Source organism: Silurus meridionalis, chromosome 11, assembly GCF_014805685.1.
Source record: "Silurus meridionalis isolate SWU-2019-XX chromosome 11, ASM1480568v1, whole genome shotgun sequence".
NCBI lineage: Eukaryota > Metazoa > Chordata > Actinopteri > Siluriformes > Siluridae > Silurus > Silurus meridionalis.
In genome coordinates, this window is record NC_060894.1 from 21,833,192 (window position 1) to 21,851,843 (window position 18,652).

Genomic DNA, 18,652 nt, shown 5'->3' on the forward strand with positions numbered 1-18,652 from the left:
CACTGTGCTGTAAAGTACATGTGATAAGTATAAAGCTTCATCCTTCCTTCATTTTCTGTCCTTTATTCCTTCCTTCCTTCCTTCCTTCCTTCCTTCCTTCCTTCCTTCAGTGTAAATCAGATGTGAAAAGTCATGTGACGTGTAGTGGCTTGTGGGAAATGTAGTCCCTGTCCATGGTCCTGACATACACTAGTTTTATACCTATAGAAGTCATTATAATATCTCAAAAGGACTGCCTTCTTTCCTTTTTTTTTTATTATTTGGAATGTGATACACTCGAGAGGAAAGCGCATGACGTGTGATACTTTTGCTGCGTTCCCAAATATTAAAAAAATATTATTATTGTAATTATCGTTTCTACACCAGATCAAATAAAAGCCTTTTTTCAGAAAACAAATAAATTAGGCATAAACCGATTTGTTTGCTTTTATAGTATAATATTTCTGTTTCACACAAATGTTTGTTTAAATTGCTTGTTAGCTCTAGCTTGGGGTAAGTTGGGGAATTATATGTGCATGTGTGTGTACAGAATATAATGCAATCGTAGCTCTGTATTGCGAATTAAATCTCCACTGCACTACTGTTCAGAAATTTCATGATCAGATTTTTACCACACATCGATCAGCCCTCTCATGACTGACTGTAGACCTCGAGCGTACTAAAGAAACCCTTGTACTACACGTCTTTCAATCTTCCTGACCTTCATGATAAATCATTGCAGTTGCCAAGTTGGACACTGCAAAAAGAAAAATCCACACTTGAAACACTTTCATTGATTTTCTTTCGAGATATTTAATGGATTGACTCTGCTCATATCAAGGACTCGTTTGATGCAATTACATTAATTGAAAAGCTACACAGAAAAGCCACTCATTTTGTAAAAGACCATGAGGAGGATTTAACAAATGGCAGCTCCATGCCATTATTCGATGGGTGAATAAAGGCAACAGGAGTTGGATGGCTGATCTTGCAGGAATAATCATCTCAAATAATCTTTAATAACCGTTCGAGTATGCGAGAGACAGAAAGAGGGAAACAAGAGAATACTTGACATTGAGGAGAACAATTGAAGAGGATATGAGAGATGTGAAAAGCATGGGACCATTTTATTGGGGTAAAAAAAAGAAAGTTCTTCATTCTTTTCAGGGTCTGAAGGTTGGGGGAAAAGAGACAAGTGCTCCCTGAGATTATATTTGATTATATAAAACATCAAACCTTGACTGAGTGTTCAATATTTTCTCCATTCTTTGTCATTTATGTCTTCAAGAGTCCATATTCTGTATGAACAATAAACTAACAATGTGTGTGTAGTAGCTGACGTTACTAACACTAACTAACACACAACGCTTACACAAAAACGAGTGCAGAATTTGAATCTTTACTATTGTTTAATGATTAACAAGGTACCTGCAGTGGCAACGTTGTCGTCTTATTTACAGCTAAATTATTCAGTGTATTTAATAACAGTTGTCTTTTTACGAACCTGTATAAAGTTGAAAGTTCAACAATGGAAGCACAAACATGGAAGTTTATAGCAGTACTATGAAGCCGGCGTTTTAGGAAAAACTTAGTACTTTGTATAAACGTGTCATTACGAGGCAGAAATGATGGTTTCGTAAATTCTACATTCATAAATTTGTAGTGTAGCAAAACGAAAGAATGGATAGACACAGGCTTACATACACACTCTGTAAATGTAACATTATTAAATGATTTTCTTTGAGAAATGATTATAAAAAGTGCCTTGAACGAATAGAATTTTAGGATTACAGTACATGCTACATAATAAAGTGTTGCTGACAAAATACTAAAATGAACAGTCATGTGGGAAAGAAATGATCCATTCATCATCAAGGACGTTAACATTGACTGATTTTTAAAGAAAATTGTTCCCTGATTAATGCTGACTGATTCTGTGCATAATTTAATATGCAGGAAGAATGAAAGCATGTTTGCACTCGTTACTGAATAACACGTTGATCAATCGGTTCGAGCTCCAAATGCAGCAGTGCAGAAATCACAATAACGAGGATTCATGCTGTCTTTAATTATAAACAATTATTTAATCAACTAAAACAAATTAAAAAAGAAAGAAAGAGAAGAGAAGAGAAGAGAAGAAGAGAAGAGAAGAGAAGAAGAGAAGAGAAGAGAGAAGAGAGAAGAGAAGAGAAGAGAAGAAGAATAAAGAAGAGAAAATGATGGAAAGAGAAAGAAAGAAAGAAAGAAAGAAAGAAAGAAAGAAAGAAAGAAAGAAAGAAAGAAAGAAAGAGAAAGAAAGAAAGAGAAAGAAAGAAAGAAAGAAAGAAAGAAAGAAAGAAAGAAAGAAAGAAAGAAAGAAAGAAAGAAAGAAAGAAAGAAAGAAAGAAAGAAAGAAAGAGAAGAAAGAGAAGAAAGAGAAGAGAAGATGATGGTAATAAAAGAAAAAAAGAGAAAGAAAGAAGGCAAAAAGAAAGAAGAGAAAATGATGGAAAGAGAAAGAAAGAAAGAAAGCAAGAAAGCAAGAAAGCGAGAAGAGAAGAGAAGAGAAGAGAAGAAGAGAAGAGAAGAGAAGAGAAGAGAGAATAAAGGACAGAAAATGATAAAAGAGAAAGAAAGAAAGAAAGAAAGAAAGAAAGAAAGAAAGAAAGAAAGAAAGAAAGAAAGAAAGAAAGAAAGAGAAAGAAAGAAAGAATGTTACATGTACAGCTGCATCTTAATAAAATGGAATATCATTAAAAATATTATACAGATTCATCACACACACACACACACACACACACACACACACACACACACACACACACACACACACACACACACACACACACAGATATATTTTAAATGTTTATTTATTTTTAATCTTTTGGATTTTGGCTCACAGCTGATGAAAACCCAAAATTCTGTGTTTTAAAAAAATGTGAATATTACTTTTAATATTTACTATTACTTATAAAAAAATAATGTACAGAGCTCAATATTAGGCAGCAAGAGCGTCCTCTGATAGCAGCTATTCTACGTTGTTGAATCTGGTCTCTTAAATATTCCTCTTTACAGTAAGCCATGGATTCTGACATTGGACCTGATAAAACTCCTCTCCTCTCTTCTTCCAGACTCTGGGGTTTTCCTTCCATTCAACTTTTCAATAATGTGTTTGGATACAGAAGTCTGTGAACAGCAGCTTCTTTAGTGATGACCTTTTGTGTCTCACCCTCCATGTCCAGGGTGTCAATGATCGTCTTCTGGACAACTGTCGAGTCAGCAGTTTTCCCCCATGATTGTGGAGCCTGAACCAGACTGAGACCCCATTTAAAGGCTCAGGAAACCTTTACAGGAGCTGATTAGAGTGAGACACCACGAGTCTCCAATATTTAACTTTTTCACTATTTAAAATTTTCTGAGACACTGAATTTTGGGTTTTCATCTGTGAGCCAAAATCATCACAATGAAGAGAAATAAACACTTCAGTGTTTGTGTGATGAATCTATAAAATATCCCAGTTTCACTTTTTTTATTGAACTTTTTAATGATATTCTAATTTATTGAGACGCAGCTGTAGATTACAGTGAAATTCTTTCAGTAGGTATTCGTTCTTTAACATGATAATTAGTTTGTCACACTTTATTATATTAAACGAAGGAAAGATTTTACACGTTTGTTCTTCAATTTTCTACATCAAATATTCGCTCACGCTCCTCAAGTCAAGTCTCGGCGTGACCTAATATGAAAACGGATAGCTGGATAGGGGGAGGAATTAAAATATAAAACATGAGCCTTCAGGGTTGATGGAGTGATCTTGGGCAAAAGTTTATAGAGGTGGCTTGCAAAACACACACACACACACACACACACACACACACACACACACACACACACACACACACACACACCCACTTTAATGAGGTCTAATGTGTGTTAATGCCTGGCTTCACAAAAAAACAAAACAAAACAAACTGAAAAACAGCAAAACATCTTAAATGTGAGAAAATGCAAGCTTGGGAAATGCATGCGGTGGGTTTTGATTTGTTGGTGCCCATGAAATAGATGCCTGTCAGCCTTCAAGTTATGAAGGCACCAAAAAAAAAAGTCTTTCACTGTGGAGAACTTTCAGACTATATTTCCAAAGCACTAATAGTCACATCAAGCATGAGCACACATTCAAGAGCCTTTAATACTCTGCTGGTCACTGGTGCACGTTAAAGGTCCTGCCTGGAAGGAGACGTTTTATAGCCCCATTACGCGCAAATGATGAATGTGGCCGAGCCTTTGAACAAGGTGCTAGCTTCCAAAAACGAAGCAACCCGAAACACGTTCCTTCCCGTGTCGACTGAATGAACTAGTCGTGAGCAAACGTGACCTACAGAGTGGATTGTCTGCGAGCTAGAACTGTCACCGAACCCGTCACTGTGATGAATCGCTTCCCACATGGAACACATACTAATATCTGTGAGAGCAGCGTAAAGAACAATCCGCTCGGACAGACCTGAGAGAGTCTGTTTAGTAAAGCAATAAACCACGGCGTGAAACGGGCTTCCGCTTTGATTTAGCGTGTGATCTGAACAGGCGGAAGAAAATCAGACGTTGCCCTGAGAAGCTTCGGTGGAATCGTTTCCTCGGCTTCAACCTCTGGTTGTGGAAACAGTTGCACGGAAAATAGCATCTTCAAAATAAATAACCAAACAGGGATGATTGAGCGAAAGCGTGAACTTCAATTGATGTAAAAACCACATCCTATCCACTAAAAATCCCTGCGTGATCCTTGTTAACGTCTTCCATCACAACTGTACCACGGATCCAAAAGCCTTGTCCTGGGCACTGAGCAGATCCTGCTGCGCTGAAGAGCATCTGTGGCACTTAAGCCTGCGTGAGCATAAATTAAGACCTTGTTATGAAGTCTGTAAGTAAAAATAGCAGGTAGCTTATCTAACAATTCCTACTGCTGGACACCAAGAAGGCACTCCGAGTTTATCGCTCTCATTCATTATTATGTTCAATCTGATCAGGAACAAGAAAATGATCACGTTTCTGTTTTATTTCTACAAGCAAAGACAAATTATGGAGATGTGGAGATTCATTCTTCTATAAGGGTGATAGTAAAGTCAGGTAGTGATGCAGGTGAGAAGGTGAGGAGGTTCCTGGGGTGCAGTCAGCATTCACATGCGTTCCAAAGGTGTTCAATAGGGTTGGAGTTCTTAAACAGAAGATCTTCCACTTCAACACATGGAAAGTAGATCTTCATGGAGCTGGCTCTCTGCACAGGAACATTGTCATGCTGGAAGAGGTTTGGATCTCCCATTTCAAGGGAAAGGAAAATTTCATGCCATATCAAAAGACATTCTATAAAATTGTATACTAGTAGAACATGCTGTTGATGCAAACCTGATCTTCACATGGCCTCTGGCACACAGCGGAGGTTAAATTCCTGCTATGCAGTCAGCCGAAGCAATTCGGAGAAGATCTCAGCTATAATAGCAATTGTAATTTCCTTAATAGTGTTTTTATACAAGCCCTATTACGGCCTTACAGAATTTGGTATTAACTTCAAATCATTCGCACTTTTCATGTGTTCATTTGAGCAAAGTCAAAGAGACACTATAACACTGAGCTTTTATGATCGCGCTCGGAACAATTTTAGTCAGCCCTTAAATGCTTCATTTAATTACGTTTAAAAGGTCTTTAAAATTATCCATGCCTTTTCTTCAAAAAATTAAACGATATGTTCCCCAGTTCCTCACTGCACTTTTCTGCCTTGTTAAACTAATGGTCATTCTCAAGGTCTCTTCAGTACTTTATCCTGACATCTGAGCTACACAACATCATCAAAGATCTTCAGAAGTTGGCTTCTGCTCTGAGATCTACACAGCTGCACTTTTTCAATAAGGTTCCTGTAGATTTCAAATAAAGATGCTGAATGAATTAACCAACATTTCTTTATCTGTCAACACTTCCACTGTTCCCTCCATCCTCCACCACTGCTTCAACAAGCCCTCCATCCTCCACCACTGCTCCAACAATCCCTCCATCCTCCACCACTGCTTCAACAAGCCCTCCATCCTCCACCACTGCTCCAAAAATCCCTCCATCCTCCACCACTGCTCTAACGATCCCTCTATCCTCCTCCACTGCTTCACCAATCCCTCCATCCTCCACCACTGCTCCACCGATCCCTCCATCCTCCTCCACTACCCCACGATCCCTCCATCCATCTCCACTGCTTCACCGATCCCTCCATCCTCCACCACTGCCCCAACGATCCCTCCATCCTCTACCACTGCTCCACTGATTCCTTCATCCTCCTCCACTGCTCCCCAATCCCTCCATCCACCACCACTGTTTCACTGATCCTCCATCCTCCACCACTGATCCACCGATCCCTCCATCCTCCTTCACTGCTTCATGATCCCTCCATCCTCCACCACTGCTCCACCGATCCCTCCATCCTCCATCACTGCCCCAATGATCCCTCCATCCTCCACCACTGATCCACTGATCCCTCCATCCTCTACCACTGCCTCACCGATCCCTCCATCCTCAACCACTGTTCCAGTAGTTATACAAGTGAGGTGATGCGTATGTGAATCAGCTTCACCAACTTGTACACACACACACACACACACACACACACACACACACACATGCATGAAATAAAGCAGCATGAATCATTGGCATGATGGATGCTGTGAGCACTGGCTCATGCTGGGTAAAGCAACAGTCAGGAAAGTCAGAGATGTAATCAATCAGGTAGGTCTGCGGCCGATTACACCAATGAAGACTAATGAACGTCGCCGACAAACGAGGTGCTACACAGAAGAATCAGTGGCATGATGGGAATATTAGCAAAGTGCTGGCCTAAAGAATAAATTCGAATCTGAAATCTCACACTGGATGCGTGCTGTTGAAGGAACGCCTGATATGGTATCGGGTTAAAGGCTGAGGAGCGAAATGTTGCCCTTCACCTTTCTTCCTCAAGTGAAAATCTCAGGCTTGGCAAGTGACAGCTGTCAGATCTACAGCCTGACGCGTAAGCTGGCATTCACGCTCCGAATAGAAGAAGCGATTGTGCCGTGGCCAGCCGAGTAAAGAGGTAACAAGATAGCAGATTAAATCGCCCTTCTCTCGTCACCCCGCTGTGGCAGCCCCGCTGGAACAGGCTTCCTGAAAGCGTGGCTCCGGTGCAAAGTGTCAATCACAGAACGCTATCATTTATCCTGTCTGCTGGCAAAGAGTGATGTTCGGAACCGACAGAGAAGCTGAAATGCATGCAGGGAAAACTTTATCCTGAACGTCGGCGCCTTCTGGACAAGAGTGTCGTTTTCAAGATCAAGTCATAATAAATCATCTAGAAAAGTCAAATAGGATAAGAAATTGAAAATATATCGCACAGTGGACTCATGGATTTCACACAAAGAGCAATCAGGATATAAAATGTGTTATTCAGAGACTTTGCTGAGTGTTGCTGTTAGATGTTAGTCGTTTTTCCTTCAAGAACCAAAACTGCTCTCTCGACTTCAAGTGAAGCCTCAAAACCAGTTATATTTAAGAGGTGGTATCAAAAAGTTTGGAGACTCGCTCTGTTCACAAGAAAATACTTTATTCATCTACACTATCACCTTCAATATATTCTCCTTGTACAGCAAAACAGCGCCCCCAGTGTTCTTCTGGACCATGTCTATCCTTCATTTGTTTACTGCCTCAAAATGTGGAATTGTCAGGATTTTTTCCTTTCGAGAGAAATTCTTGCAGATGGACATAAAATGCTACAGAATCCATAGCGCTAGCGTTAGCCGCTCAACAGGAAGTGATGTTTCTTTTGTTTTTTTTTACTTTTCATTTCCCTGCAAGTTGTGTCCTGCATATAACTATGTTTTTGACAAATAAAAAAACTTGAATCTTGAATCCATAGCACTAGGGTTAGAGTGAGCAGCCACAGTGACACTGCGCTAACTTTAGTTCCTAGTTCTGGTGCTGTCGTGTATGTTTTCGATTATTAAAAATATACGTTTTAAAAATGGACTCGTGCGAGACAGAGACTAAATAAACTTGCGGACGTCCAATTTATAGGTTCCTGAAGAAACTCAGTTATTCCGCACGTAAAAAGAATTGCATCAACTGTTACACCCCAAATATATCCTATATATCCTTCTGTAGCACACTGAACATCCTGTCCTGCTGTGTAGTTAAAAAAAAAAAAAAAAAATTCTGTCAACAGGCACAGATTAAGACATTTGAAGTGTCTTCAGTTGGGAATATTTCGGTCCCGATGATACAAAACGCTGTGTTTAGCTCCTGCATTATTCATGAACCATATTGCTAATAGATAGAGAGAGAGAGAGAGAGAGAGAGAGAGAGAGAGAGAGAGAGAGACATGTGCATCTGCCTGAACAATTTTGTCTAATTGTATTGATAGTGAAAGTCGTTGCACTGCACATCTCTCCATAACGTCCTCCTCGGAGCCGAGAGCAGACTGGTGGGAATTCTGCAGCTTCACATGACATGATGCACATACAGCCAGAAGTCATTCATATGGTTATAAATAAATAAGGTGTACGAGTGTACTGTAGCAAAACCGTCATGATTCTTGATTCATGCGATCATTTCAGCCAACAATTAATCAGTTCGATTATTTTTTTAAATCATTTTCTTTTGAATGATTAAATTAGTCATGTGATAAAATAGTCAGGAAATAATCTGCTCACAGACAGACAGACAGACGGGCAGACGGGCAGACAGACAGACAGACAGACCGACAGACAGACAGACAGACAGACAGACAGACAGACAGATAGATAGATAGATAGATAGATAGATAGATAGATAGATAGATAGATAGATAGATAGATAGACAGACTGCAATCTCTGAATATGTTGTTTTAGTTTGTATCATATTATGTAGATTGGAACTACAGTAATCCCCCGTTTATCGCAGTGGGTACGCTCCAAAACCGTGATAAACGGACACCACCCCAAAAAATGCTATTTTATATATACAGTACTGTACTGTATTAACATTTTACTTAATTTTATAATTGATAATTATATTTGTATTAATACATTTTATTATTTCAACATAAAACTCCATAAAAACAATTCTCTATAAGTGTTTTGGTCGATGGTGATCTCCACGAGAGAACGGAAAATCAGCCAAACTAATTAGTTAAATGAATAGAGAACATGAGTTAATAAGTCAAATAAGTTTGTGTGCTCAATAACTATAAAAAAAAAAAAAAAAAGAAAAAAAAACATTTCCTGCTTTTTTGCACAGTTAATATTAAATAAAAAAGTATCAATGGCATCATAATTCACATTTTGTATTTCAATTGTAAAAAATCTACAATGTAATAAATGCAGCATACACTGATTAATTTTTACTGACTGTTTTAGTCTTTATAAACTAAACCTTTATAGCAATATATATATAAATCCATAGTAGTAGTGTTTTCCATAAAGAATATTCATTTTTGAAATTGCTGCATTTCCAGGTTCAGCAGGTAAAAAAAACACACAGCTTTCGATTGCTTTTTTCTCCTACAATTTAGTGTTTGGAGTATTTCAGTTCAGTCTCTCCGGTCTCTCTATCACTGGTGCTCTAAAAAGAACAGTCTAAAAAATGACCGAATAATTCAGGAAGCGAGTTCAGACACAAAACTGCACTTTTATCCTCCTATCTCATAGCTGACATATTGAAGACATCTCTTACCATGCCAGCCCATCGAGTAGGGGAAGGAGACCTCAAAGAGGTTGTCATATTTTGTCAGGAGCGTTTTCATTATGCATGCAAGACCTGTGGTGAGAGATAGACATCAAGAGAGACAGCGAGAGAGAGAGGTGGAGAGACAGAAAGAGAGAGAGATGAGACACTCAATCTGCCCACCCTTGACTCCAAATTACCTCCAGTATGCAAAGCAATACAACAAATATACATTTTTCCCCCTAAAATATTCAAATTGTAACAAAAACTTTAACGTGATTTGATGAACAGAAAAGTCATCGTGTGCCATGATTGTGTGATGCATAAGTGGAAAATAAAATGCATTAATCCCTAACCTGATTAGTCGCTACGTGTTGATTTGTTTATTATATCCGAGGCTCTGACTATCATCATTTATGCACAATTTCTTTATTCAAAAAAAGTGTGATTTCATATTCATATGTGGCGCTTCCACAAACTGTTACCACAAAATCGTAGACGCACAATTATATTGGACACCTTTGGATTAGGAAGCATAAAATCTTCCCTTTATGGAGCTCCATGAAGATCTGCTTTACATGAGATGGAGTGGAAGATCTCCTGCTGTAAACCCTATTGAAATCCTTTGGGATGAATGTGAATGATGACTGCACCCCAGGAACCTCCTCACCTTCTCACCTACAGTACAGACCAAAAGTTTGGACACACCTTCTCATTCAAAGAGTTGTCTTTATTTTCATGACTATGAAAATTGTAGAGTCACACTGAAGGCATCAAGGGCTATTTGACCAAGAAGGAGAGTGATGTGGTGCTGCGCCAGATGACCTGGCCTCCACAGTCACCGGACCTGAACCCAATCGAGATGGTTTAGGGGTGAGCTGGACCGCAGAGTGAAGGCAAAAGGGCCAACAAGTGCCAAGCATCTCTCGGGGAACTCCTTCAAGACTGTTGGAAGACCATTTCAGGTGACTACCTCTTGAAGCTCATCAAGAGAATGCCAAGAGTGTGCAAAGCAGTAATCAAAGCAAAAGGTGGCTACTTTGAAGAACCTAGAATATGACATTTTTCAGTTGTTTCACACTTTTTTGTTATGTATATAATTCCATATATAATTCCACATGTGTTAATTCATAGTTTTGATGCCTTCAGTGTGAATCTACAATTTTCATAGTCATGAAAATAAAGAAAACTCTTTGAATGAGTGTCCAAACTTTTGGTCTGTACTGTACATCACTTCCTGCCTTTACTATCACCCTTGAAGCTGAAGAAGCACAAATCTTCTTTTTTTTTTGCAGACGTTTCAGGAGATTAAATGTAACTATAAACCTGTAAATGATAAAAATCTGTCACCTTTTATATCACTTCCAGTCAAAGTTCACCATCCAGCTTTCAGGAAGCGATTTACAAACTTTACTTTTTAATTATGATGTTTTTCACAAACTAATAAAACTCCTGGAAATAGAAATGATGCTTTGCTGATACCTCTAGCACTCAAATGAACTGTTAGTTTTATTCCCCGATGTAAAATAAACCGGTTGATTTTCCCGGCATTACAGTGGATTTTTATCAGGGTCAGAGACCACCGATTCATAATCAGCCTCTGAGGCGAAAGCAATTGATTGTGCAGAAAGCATGTATTGGTCTCTACAACAGATGGATGTAGCTACTAATTTTATTCGCATTACGCATGTAAATTTAGGAACAGATTATCAGAACCTGCATTTAATGAAGACACGCATATATAATGTGAAATACAGAAGTGTAGGAGAGAAATAAGGAGATGTGCTAACAAATGTGAAGTTGAAAAATATTTTTAATTATTCGAATGATAAATATGAGTTATAACATTTATAGTATTTGGCAAACATCCTTATTCAGTGACTAACAATTATTGGGTTTCAAGGGCCCCAGGAGTGGAAGCCGCTGACCTTTCGATGGACCACTGAGCCACTTGGCTTCAAGTCACCCTTATCCAGAGCAACTTATTTATACGACTAAGCAGTTGAGGGTTAAGGGCATTGCTTAAGGGCCCAGCAGATGGTGTTGGGATTCAGAACTCACAACCTCATGACTTTCCGATCAATGTCCAATGCCTTAACCATTGCGCTACAGTACCACTTCCCAAAGCCAACAGAGCCAAACGTGTAAGAAGTATCAAGTCAGGAAAAGAACATGATGAAGAATTTTCATTTCTGTTAACTAGTAGAGATGCGTTTACATTAATGAGGTCATGATTAGCAAACGATACGATACATTAAAGATACATATAAAGCAGCTACCGATGCGATACGATTCCCATCTATTATGATGCAGTGCGATCCGATTTCCATTCGATTCAAAACACTCTTTTAATGCGATACGATTCAATGGAAAAATCTGATGCTCTGCAATTCAATATGGTACAAATAGTTATTTCTTTTCTTCAGACAAACAGCAAATCATCAATTTAATTAAGAGCCGCCTGACTTCTAACAAACAGCCTCTTTCACAAACACGCCTTTGTAGAACAAAAAAAGGAAGATGAAATAAAACCAGATGTTTTTCTTCTGTTGTGTCTGCAGGAAGTCACAGCTCTACCTCTGCCATGTTAATCTGTATTCTATGTGACTCTCAGGACACGCCTCGGAAAAAACGAGCTCGAGAAACGGTTTAACGGCAAGAAATCGATCAGCATAGCAAACATTGGTCACAAATTATTGGTCTCTTAAATGAAATGTGATTGGTCAGAGCTGCTGTTAATGAAAATAAATCCACACATTCTGACCAATCAGATGTGAGAACTCAGCAGCGCTCTGGTATAAAATATTGAAAATGTCTGGATGGCTTTTTATTAGTATATAAGGGCAATAATAAACAAAAAAGCACAACTTAAACTTGATTAAAAAAAAAAAAAACACTTTAGTCGCAGTGCCTGGAGCAATAATTAGGTTATTGCACTCAGATCAGTAAGTGGTCCAGAAAGCCTGTGCCATCTTCAGCAACCCCCATTTAATGTTAACAAGGCAACAGCGAATAGCAAATGAACCTCTGTGCTAAATTGGCTGGATGGCCATCTGCTAATTGCTCGGTGCAGAGGCGAGTTGTGATCCCCGGCAGCGCTGACCCGATACGCTAATTTGCCTGTCTTTTATTTACATTCGGGGATTAAACTCGCCACGCCCAAAGCGCTCAATCGAGACGATGGGAGAAAAAAAACCCTAAAAAAACTAGGGGTGAAGAGGGGACGTTACTGCAGCCTCTCCTCAAGTCTCTGACATGCCACTGTGCTCTGACAGGACGGCGTTAATGACACCTGAGGAAGGATGACGGGGGACTGAGAGACGTGCAGACAGAGGAGAAGACAGATATGCACAAGTGGAACGTTAGGAAAAGAGTCACACGGGAGACAGAGTTAAACAAACGCAAGCGTTCACGCGCACGAAAAAGCATTTCCTGGAAATTACATGAAAGTGTTTCGAGTAAAGAAAGGTCATGGAGGATTTTACGTTTATTAGGATAAAAGTGATCTTTGCATTCAGTACTGTGTTTTATATATAAAGCAAAAGTTCACATCAGGGTAAAGAATTCAATCGAACATTTGTTTACATTTATTCTCAATTTTCTTTTTTGTTTGTTTTTGTCTAAATTAGCATAAAGAGATAAATATATCGAAACTACATTTACATTTGGCAGAAACCCTCAAATCAGCAAATTGTTTGTGAGCTCGTCATGTTATTGAGGAAACCAGACCAAACCTGTTCCAGCCTGACAACACCTCTGTGCACAAAGCCATTTTCATGAAGATCTGCTTTACATGGGTTGGAAGATGTGGAAGAGCTCCACCCCTTATGAACAGCTGTGGGATGAATGTGAACCCCAGGAGCCTCGTTACTTTATATCTGAACTTGGGTAATTGGATTTTCTTTATTGAGTGAAGGAACTTACTGAGTCTCTCGTCCGATGTGAGATCAGGCAGCCGTAGAACGTGTCGACGTGGCAGGAGCAGAGTCTGGAACGGCCACGTGGCCCAATACGGCACTACGACAATCCAATGCTTATTCTGCACAACCACACGTTCCTTAAACACACACACACACACACACACACTAAATTAAAGAGACAAACGATAGCTTTTCCATGAGGCATGGGCTGCCCGTGCTCGGGCGACATTTCATTTTAAAACATTCGAATAGAAGCGACATCGTTAATCTCTTGCGGTACGGAGGCATACATAATCCGAGCAGACATCGGTAATTGATTTTTTCCGTGTCATTTATTAGAACGGAGCAGTTAAGTGTTTTTATGTCCTTGTCTTGTGAGCCAGCAAACTCCTAAAAAAAATTATGAAGGAACATGACCGAATGGTTTCTGAAATCGTTTTGTGTTCATTAAAAACTGCAAGGACACGCGGACTACACCAGACAACACTTTACCCTGACATCAGACTCCAGCCAAGGTTCTTTTTTGTGTTTTTTTTTATTTGTACGCATCTCAGAAGCGTTCAGTGAATTTCTTACAAATGTTTTATCATCATTTAAGCATTCGTCTGTACAGTGTTTCCCCAGATGTTTTATAAACCCCTGAACACCATCATGTCCTGAATATCCTGTCAAGATTCTGTTCCTCCACTGCTGTTAAAAACAACCTCATCTCGCCTGAGATTCTTGAACCATGGCTCTAATTTGGGGGGGAATTTCCTCATTTTGCCACAAGGGGCAGTATTGAGGTCAAAGCACTGGGACTGGAGACTCCTTTCACTAAGCGTCACATAAACAAGTGCTTACAGAAAACTCAATAATCGGTTACTATAGAAACGACCATTTTAAATGAAGTTTATAGAATATATGAAACGGATGTGTTGTTTTTATGACAAACAGCTTTTAAACTCGCTGGATCTGTAGGAACACTTGGATTTTAGGAAGTTCAATGTTGCGCTGAGAAATCAGAAAAAAAGTGTTCAAAGGTGAAAAAAACCTGCAAAATCACTGTAAAGTGAACATGGTTTTAAATTCATGCCGTTTTTAATGTTATTTAGGAGGCAAATTAAAGATTTTGGGGTATTTTTATGTTATTTATTTGTTTGTTTATTTATTTCTTATTTACTTTGCTGTCTTTGGTTTTTGTCTCTTCTCTTCCCTTTCTTTCTTTCCATCCTTTACTCCCATCCCTATCTTTTCTTTCTTTCTTCCTTCCTTCCTTCCTTTTTTTTCCTGTCTTTTAGTCTCTTCTCTTGTCTCTTTCCTTTTAGTTATTTCTTTCTTTCTTTCCAGTCCTTTAATCCTTTATATTCTATACTTTACTATACTATTCTATTTTCTTTCTTTCTTTCTTTCTTTCTTTCTTTCTTTCTTTCTTTCTTTCTTTCTTTTTTTCTTTCTTTCTTTCTTTCTTTCTTTCTTTCTTTCTTTCTTTCTTTCTTTCTTTCTTTCTTTCCTGTCTCTTCTCTTTTCTTTTTCTTCTTTTCTCTCTTTTCTTTTTTTCTTTCTTTCCTGTCCTTTATTCTATTCTAATCTATTCTAATCTATTCTATTCTATTCTATTCTATTCTATTCTATTTCCTTCTTTCTTTCAAAGAACTGATTTCATCATTAAAAACACAAATGCATGTCTCTCCCTGGTCTGAAGGCTCGGTTCCCCAGGTGTCTCTCAATGTTCTTGTCTTATGTATTTGATTCCACAGTAATAAAACAACAACAACCAGACTTTCACGAGGCCACTCAGATTTAACCCCCATTAAAGGAGGGATCGAAATGAGCCGACTTGATGCCACGTGTCTCTGAGGACAGGTTTCGGGGAGGCAGGTTTGGCAGGTGATGATGGATTACATGATCGCTGGAGCTGACAGGTGGCTGCTACAGTAAACCCACATTCTGACATGGAGGAGTTTGACAAAACACAACGTCGTGCCTCAGTGACTGATGGGAAATGATTAGAACCTCAGCTAACAATGATCTTTACGCACTCTGACTGCAGAGGAGAGAGAGAGAAAGAGAGAGAGAGAGAAAGAGAGAGAAAGAGACTCAAAAACTTAACATACAGACAAAAAAAAGGACAAAAGTTAGTTTAGTTTGGATGACAGAAAGTCAGTGTTGGAATCTGTTTTGTAGCCTGAGGCCACGTTTCTGCCTCAACTGATGCTTTACTTTAAAAACCTGCTCTCCACAGAACTTCATACACTTTCTGTCTGGAGCATTTCTGAGCTCGAATCTTCAACCAAACAAAACAAGAACCTGAAATAATTCCAAACATCTTGTTCTTTCTTTCATTCTTCATACTTTTTTTGCCCTTTCCTACCTTCTTTCCATCCTTATTCCCTTCCTTTTCTTTCTTTCTTTCTTTCTTTCTTTCTTTCTTTCTTTTCTTTATTTCTTTCTTTCTTTCTTCCTTATTTCCTTCCTTCCTTCCTTCTCCCCTTTCCTTCCTTTTAATTTTTTCTTTCTTTTTCTTTAATAAAACACTGAATCTTCTTCACAGCACTTCATACACTCTCTTACTGGAGCATTTCTGAGCTCAAATTTTCAACTAAACAAAAGTCGAACCTGAAACGAATCCAAGCCTCTTGTTCTGTGTGCTGCTCAAAACAACGCTGAACAAATTTCAACGCAATCCATACGTGTTTAAATGAAGTAATGAATCTCTAAACAGTGTAACTGTGCCTCTTAACACATCGTTCTCAATGGCGCATTGAGGCTTTGGAGGCCAGATGATGTGTTCATTGTGTACATGTTGAGAGACTTGACTTTAAAATGAATCCCCGGTTTGCACCAAGGCAACAGTCTAAAAGCAATCGTCTGATTCCGTCTTATTTCCTTCTATCCAGCTTTATTGTTTATGCACTCACTGCCAGAGAGAGCAGCACATACATTTTCACCATTTGCATCAGTACGAGTTTCTCCGAAAAGATGATGACAGACACATCCTTGCTGAAGTGTTGTATAGCCAATACTTCTGGAAATTATTGGTTCCCCAAAGTCGGGTCAATGAACCACCCAGTGGTGAAGTCATCACACTGAACTGATCACTTGATTCCTCATACAAGGATCATGTGGACACCTGACCATAAGATTGGTATGTGCTTCTTTTTTTGAACATCCCATTCCACATTTAGTCTGCATTCTCTGTTATAATAACCTCCACTCTTCTGGGAAGAAGTTCCACTAGATTTGGTGGTGATTTGTGAGATTTATTTAGCTACAAGATTGTTGGTAACGTCAGGTACTGATGGAGCTATTTTTCCTTAATAATATTGCAACAATTCAAATAGACAATTCAAAAGGAAATGTTAGCTCTGTGGTAAGACATTGGACCTCTGATCAGAAGGTTGTGAGTTCAAATTTAGGACCACCAATCTGCCATTTACATGTATGGGTTTGGCAGATGCCCTTACCCAGAGTAAGTTACAACAAAGCAGTTGAAGGTTAACGGCCAAGCAATGTCAGCTTGGAGGTGCTGGGATTTGAACTTGTAACCATCCAATACAGAGTCCAATGCTTTACACACTGATCTGCCACTGATGGGCCCTTGAGCAAGGACCTTAACCCTCAACTGTTCAGTTGAATGAATGAGGTAATTGCAATTAGATCTGGAAAACAGCATCTGACAAATGCAGTAAGTTACTAAATAGCTGGAAAATATGAGACAAAGCAAAGTTTCTTGCAGTTCTGTTCGAATAACGAAGACGTAGCGTAGGACGATGTGTAAATCACTGCATCTTGAACCCATTAATAATGGCCATGCCTGTCTGCTCTGCACACAGGGGGTCAGCGATGCTCACACTCCTTACTAAAGATGTTGCTTCTGCCAGTGATTGTGTCAAACGTAAACCTCGGCATGTGGGATTAATTACAAACAGCACATACTGTAACAACCAACATAAAGTGTCCAGAAACATGTCCTTGTCCTCAAATTAGGTCTTAAATTACACAAATACTGTCGCATTCTCAGTTCAAACCTCAACAACGGGGGGAAAAAAACAGCGTAGGTGAGAAGAAAAATTTCAACCTTTTGTTGCGCACATTTAATCACAATCAGAAATAAACAAAATAATTTTGGATTATGTTTAGAAAGAAATGTGTACAGATGGGGTTCTGGAGATTACTCTGCAGTTACAAAGGCGCCTGGCTGCAAAAAAGAGCTCCAGTAGAGAACCCCCGCTCTAAATCTTTCACATTCGGATTCGCTCAGGGTCTGGGAATATTCGGGAATAAAGCGGCGTCTCTTTGCGCAGCGGCGTCGTGGTGAGAGCGTGCGGGCCTTCTGACAGAGAATAAGCGCCGCACGGCGAGCGCATATCAGCGCGAATCGCGTGTTGAAAGTGATTAAAGTTTTAAAAGGCGCAGCTTCGTTACATGACACGACGACACGACGGCGGGTTATGAAACGTGCAATTAAGCAGCGTTTACAAGCGCAGTGTTTAACGATTTCTGGAGTAGGAACAATAGCAGTTGCCAAGGAAACAGAAGGTTTTTTTTTCCCCAAACCGTGGAGGCTGCTTGCAGCAACTTGCAGGCGGCTCGCAATTAAGCAGCTCTTCTTTATGTTTCCCTCGTCCTTCCAAACACTTGCCTTAATGCGCCATTAGGAAGAGTCATTACGCTGTTTTACTTCAGATGAAACGTTCAAACCTGGTATGAGGTGATATCAAAAAGTTTGGAGACTCGCTCTGTTTACATGAAAGTACTTTATTTATCCATGTTTACACACTAAAGCCTTCAAAATAGTCCCTCTTGCACAGAAATACAGAGCTCCCAATGTTCTGATGGAATGAGTCCTGGAAGTCTTCTTCCTGGAGCGTGTCAAGCCTCTTCTGCGATTCACAACGGCATCTCTCTCTCTTCGGAAAGAAAGCGAAGTCCTGCATGAGCCAAATCTGGCGAGTGGGGTGGCTGCGAAGGTGAGATCATGTTGCTTCCAGCAGGAAATGTCTTTTGGTACGCTGATTTATGAAGGTCGGTGCTCCTTGTGACTGCGCGTGTAGCCTTGTGCTGCCATCTGTTTTTAACTTTTTGA

The 18,652-nt window shown here is 39.4% G+C and overlaps 1 protein-coding gene across 1 annotated transcript in view; it reads right to left on the reverse strand.

Annotated features, from left to right (window-relative positions):
* The window catches only part of galt (galactose-1-phosphate uridylyltransferase), an 85,109-nt gene that overhangs the window by 15,618 nt on the left and 50,839 nt on the right, over positions 1–18,652 (reverse strand). The window contains exons 8-9 of the mRNA XM_046860679.1: positions 13,589–13,721; positions 9,674–9,757 (exon numbers count right to left, since the gene is read on the reverse strand). Coding sequence (XP_046716635.1) covers positions 9,674–9,757; positions 13,589–13,721 — 217 coding nt within the window. The remainder of the gene's footprint in view (positions 1–9,673; positions 9,758–13,588; positions 13,722–18,652) is intronic.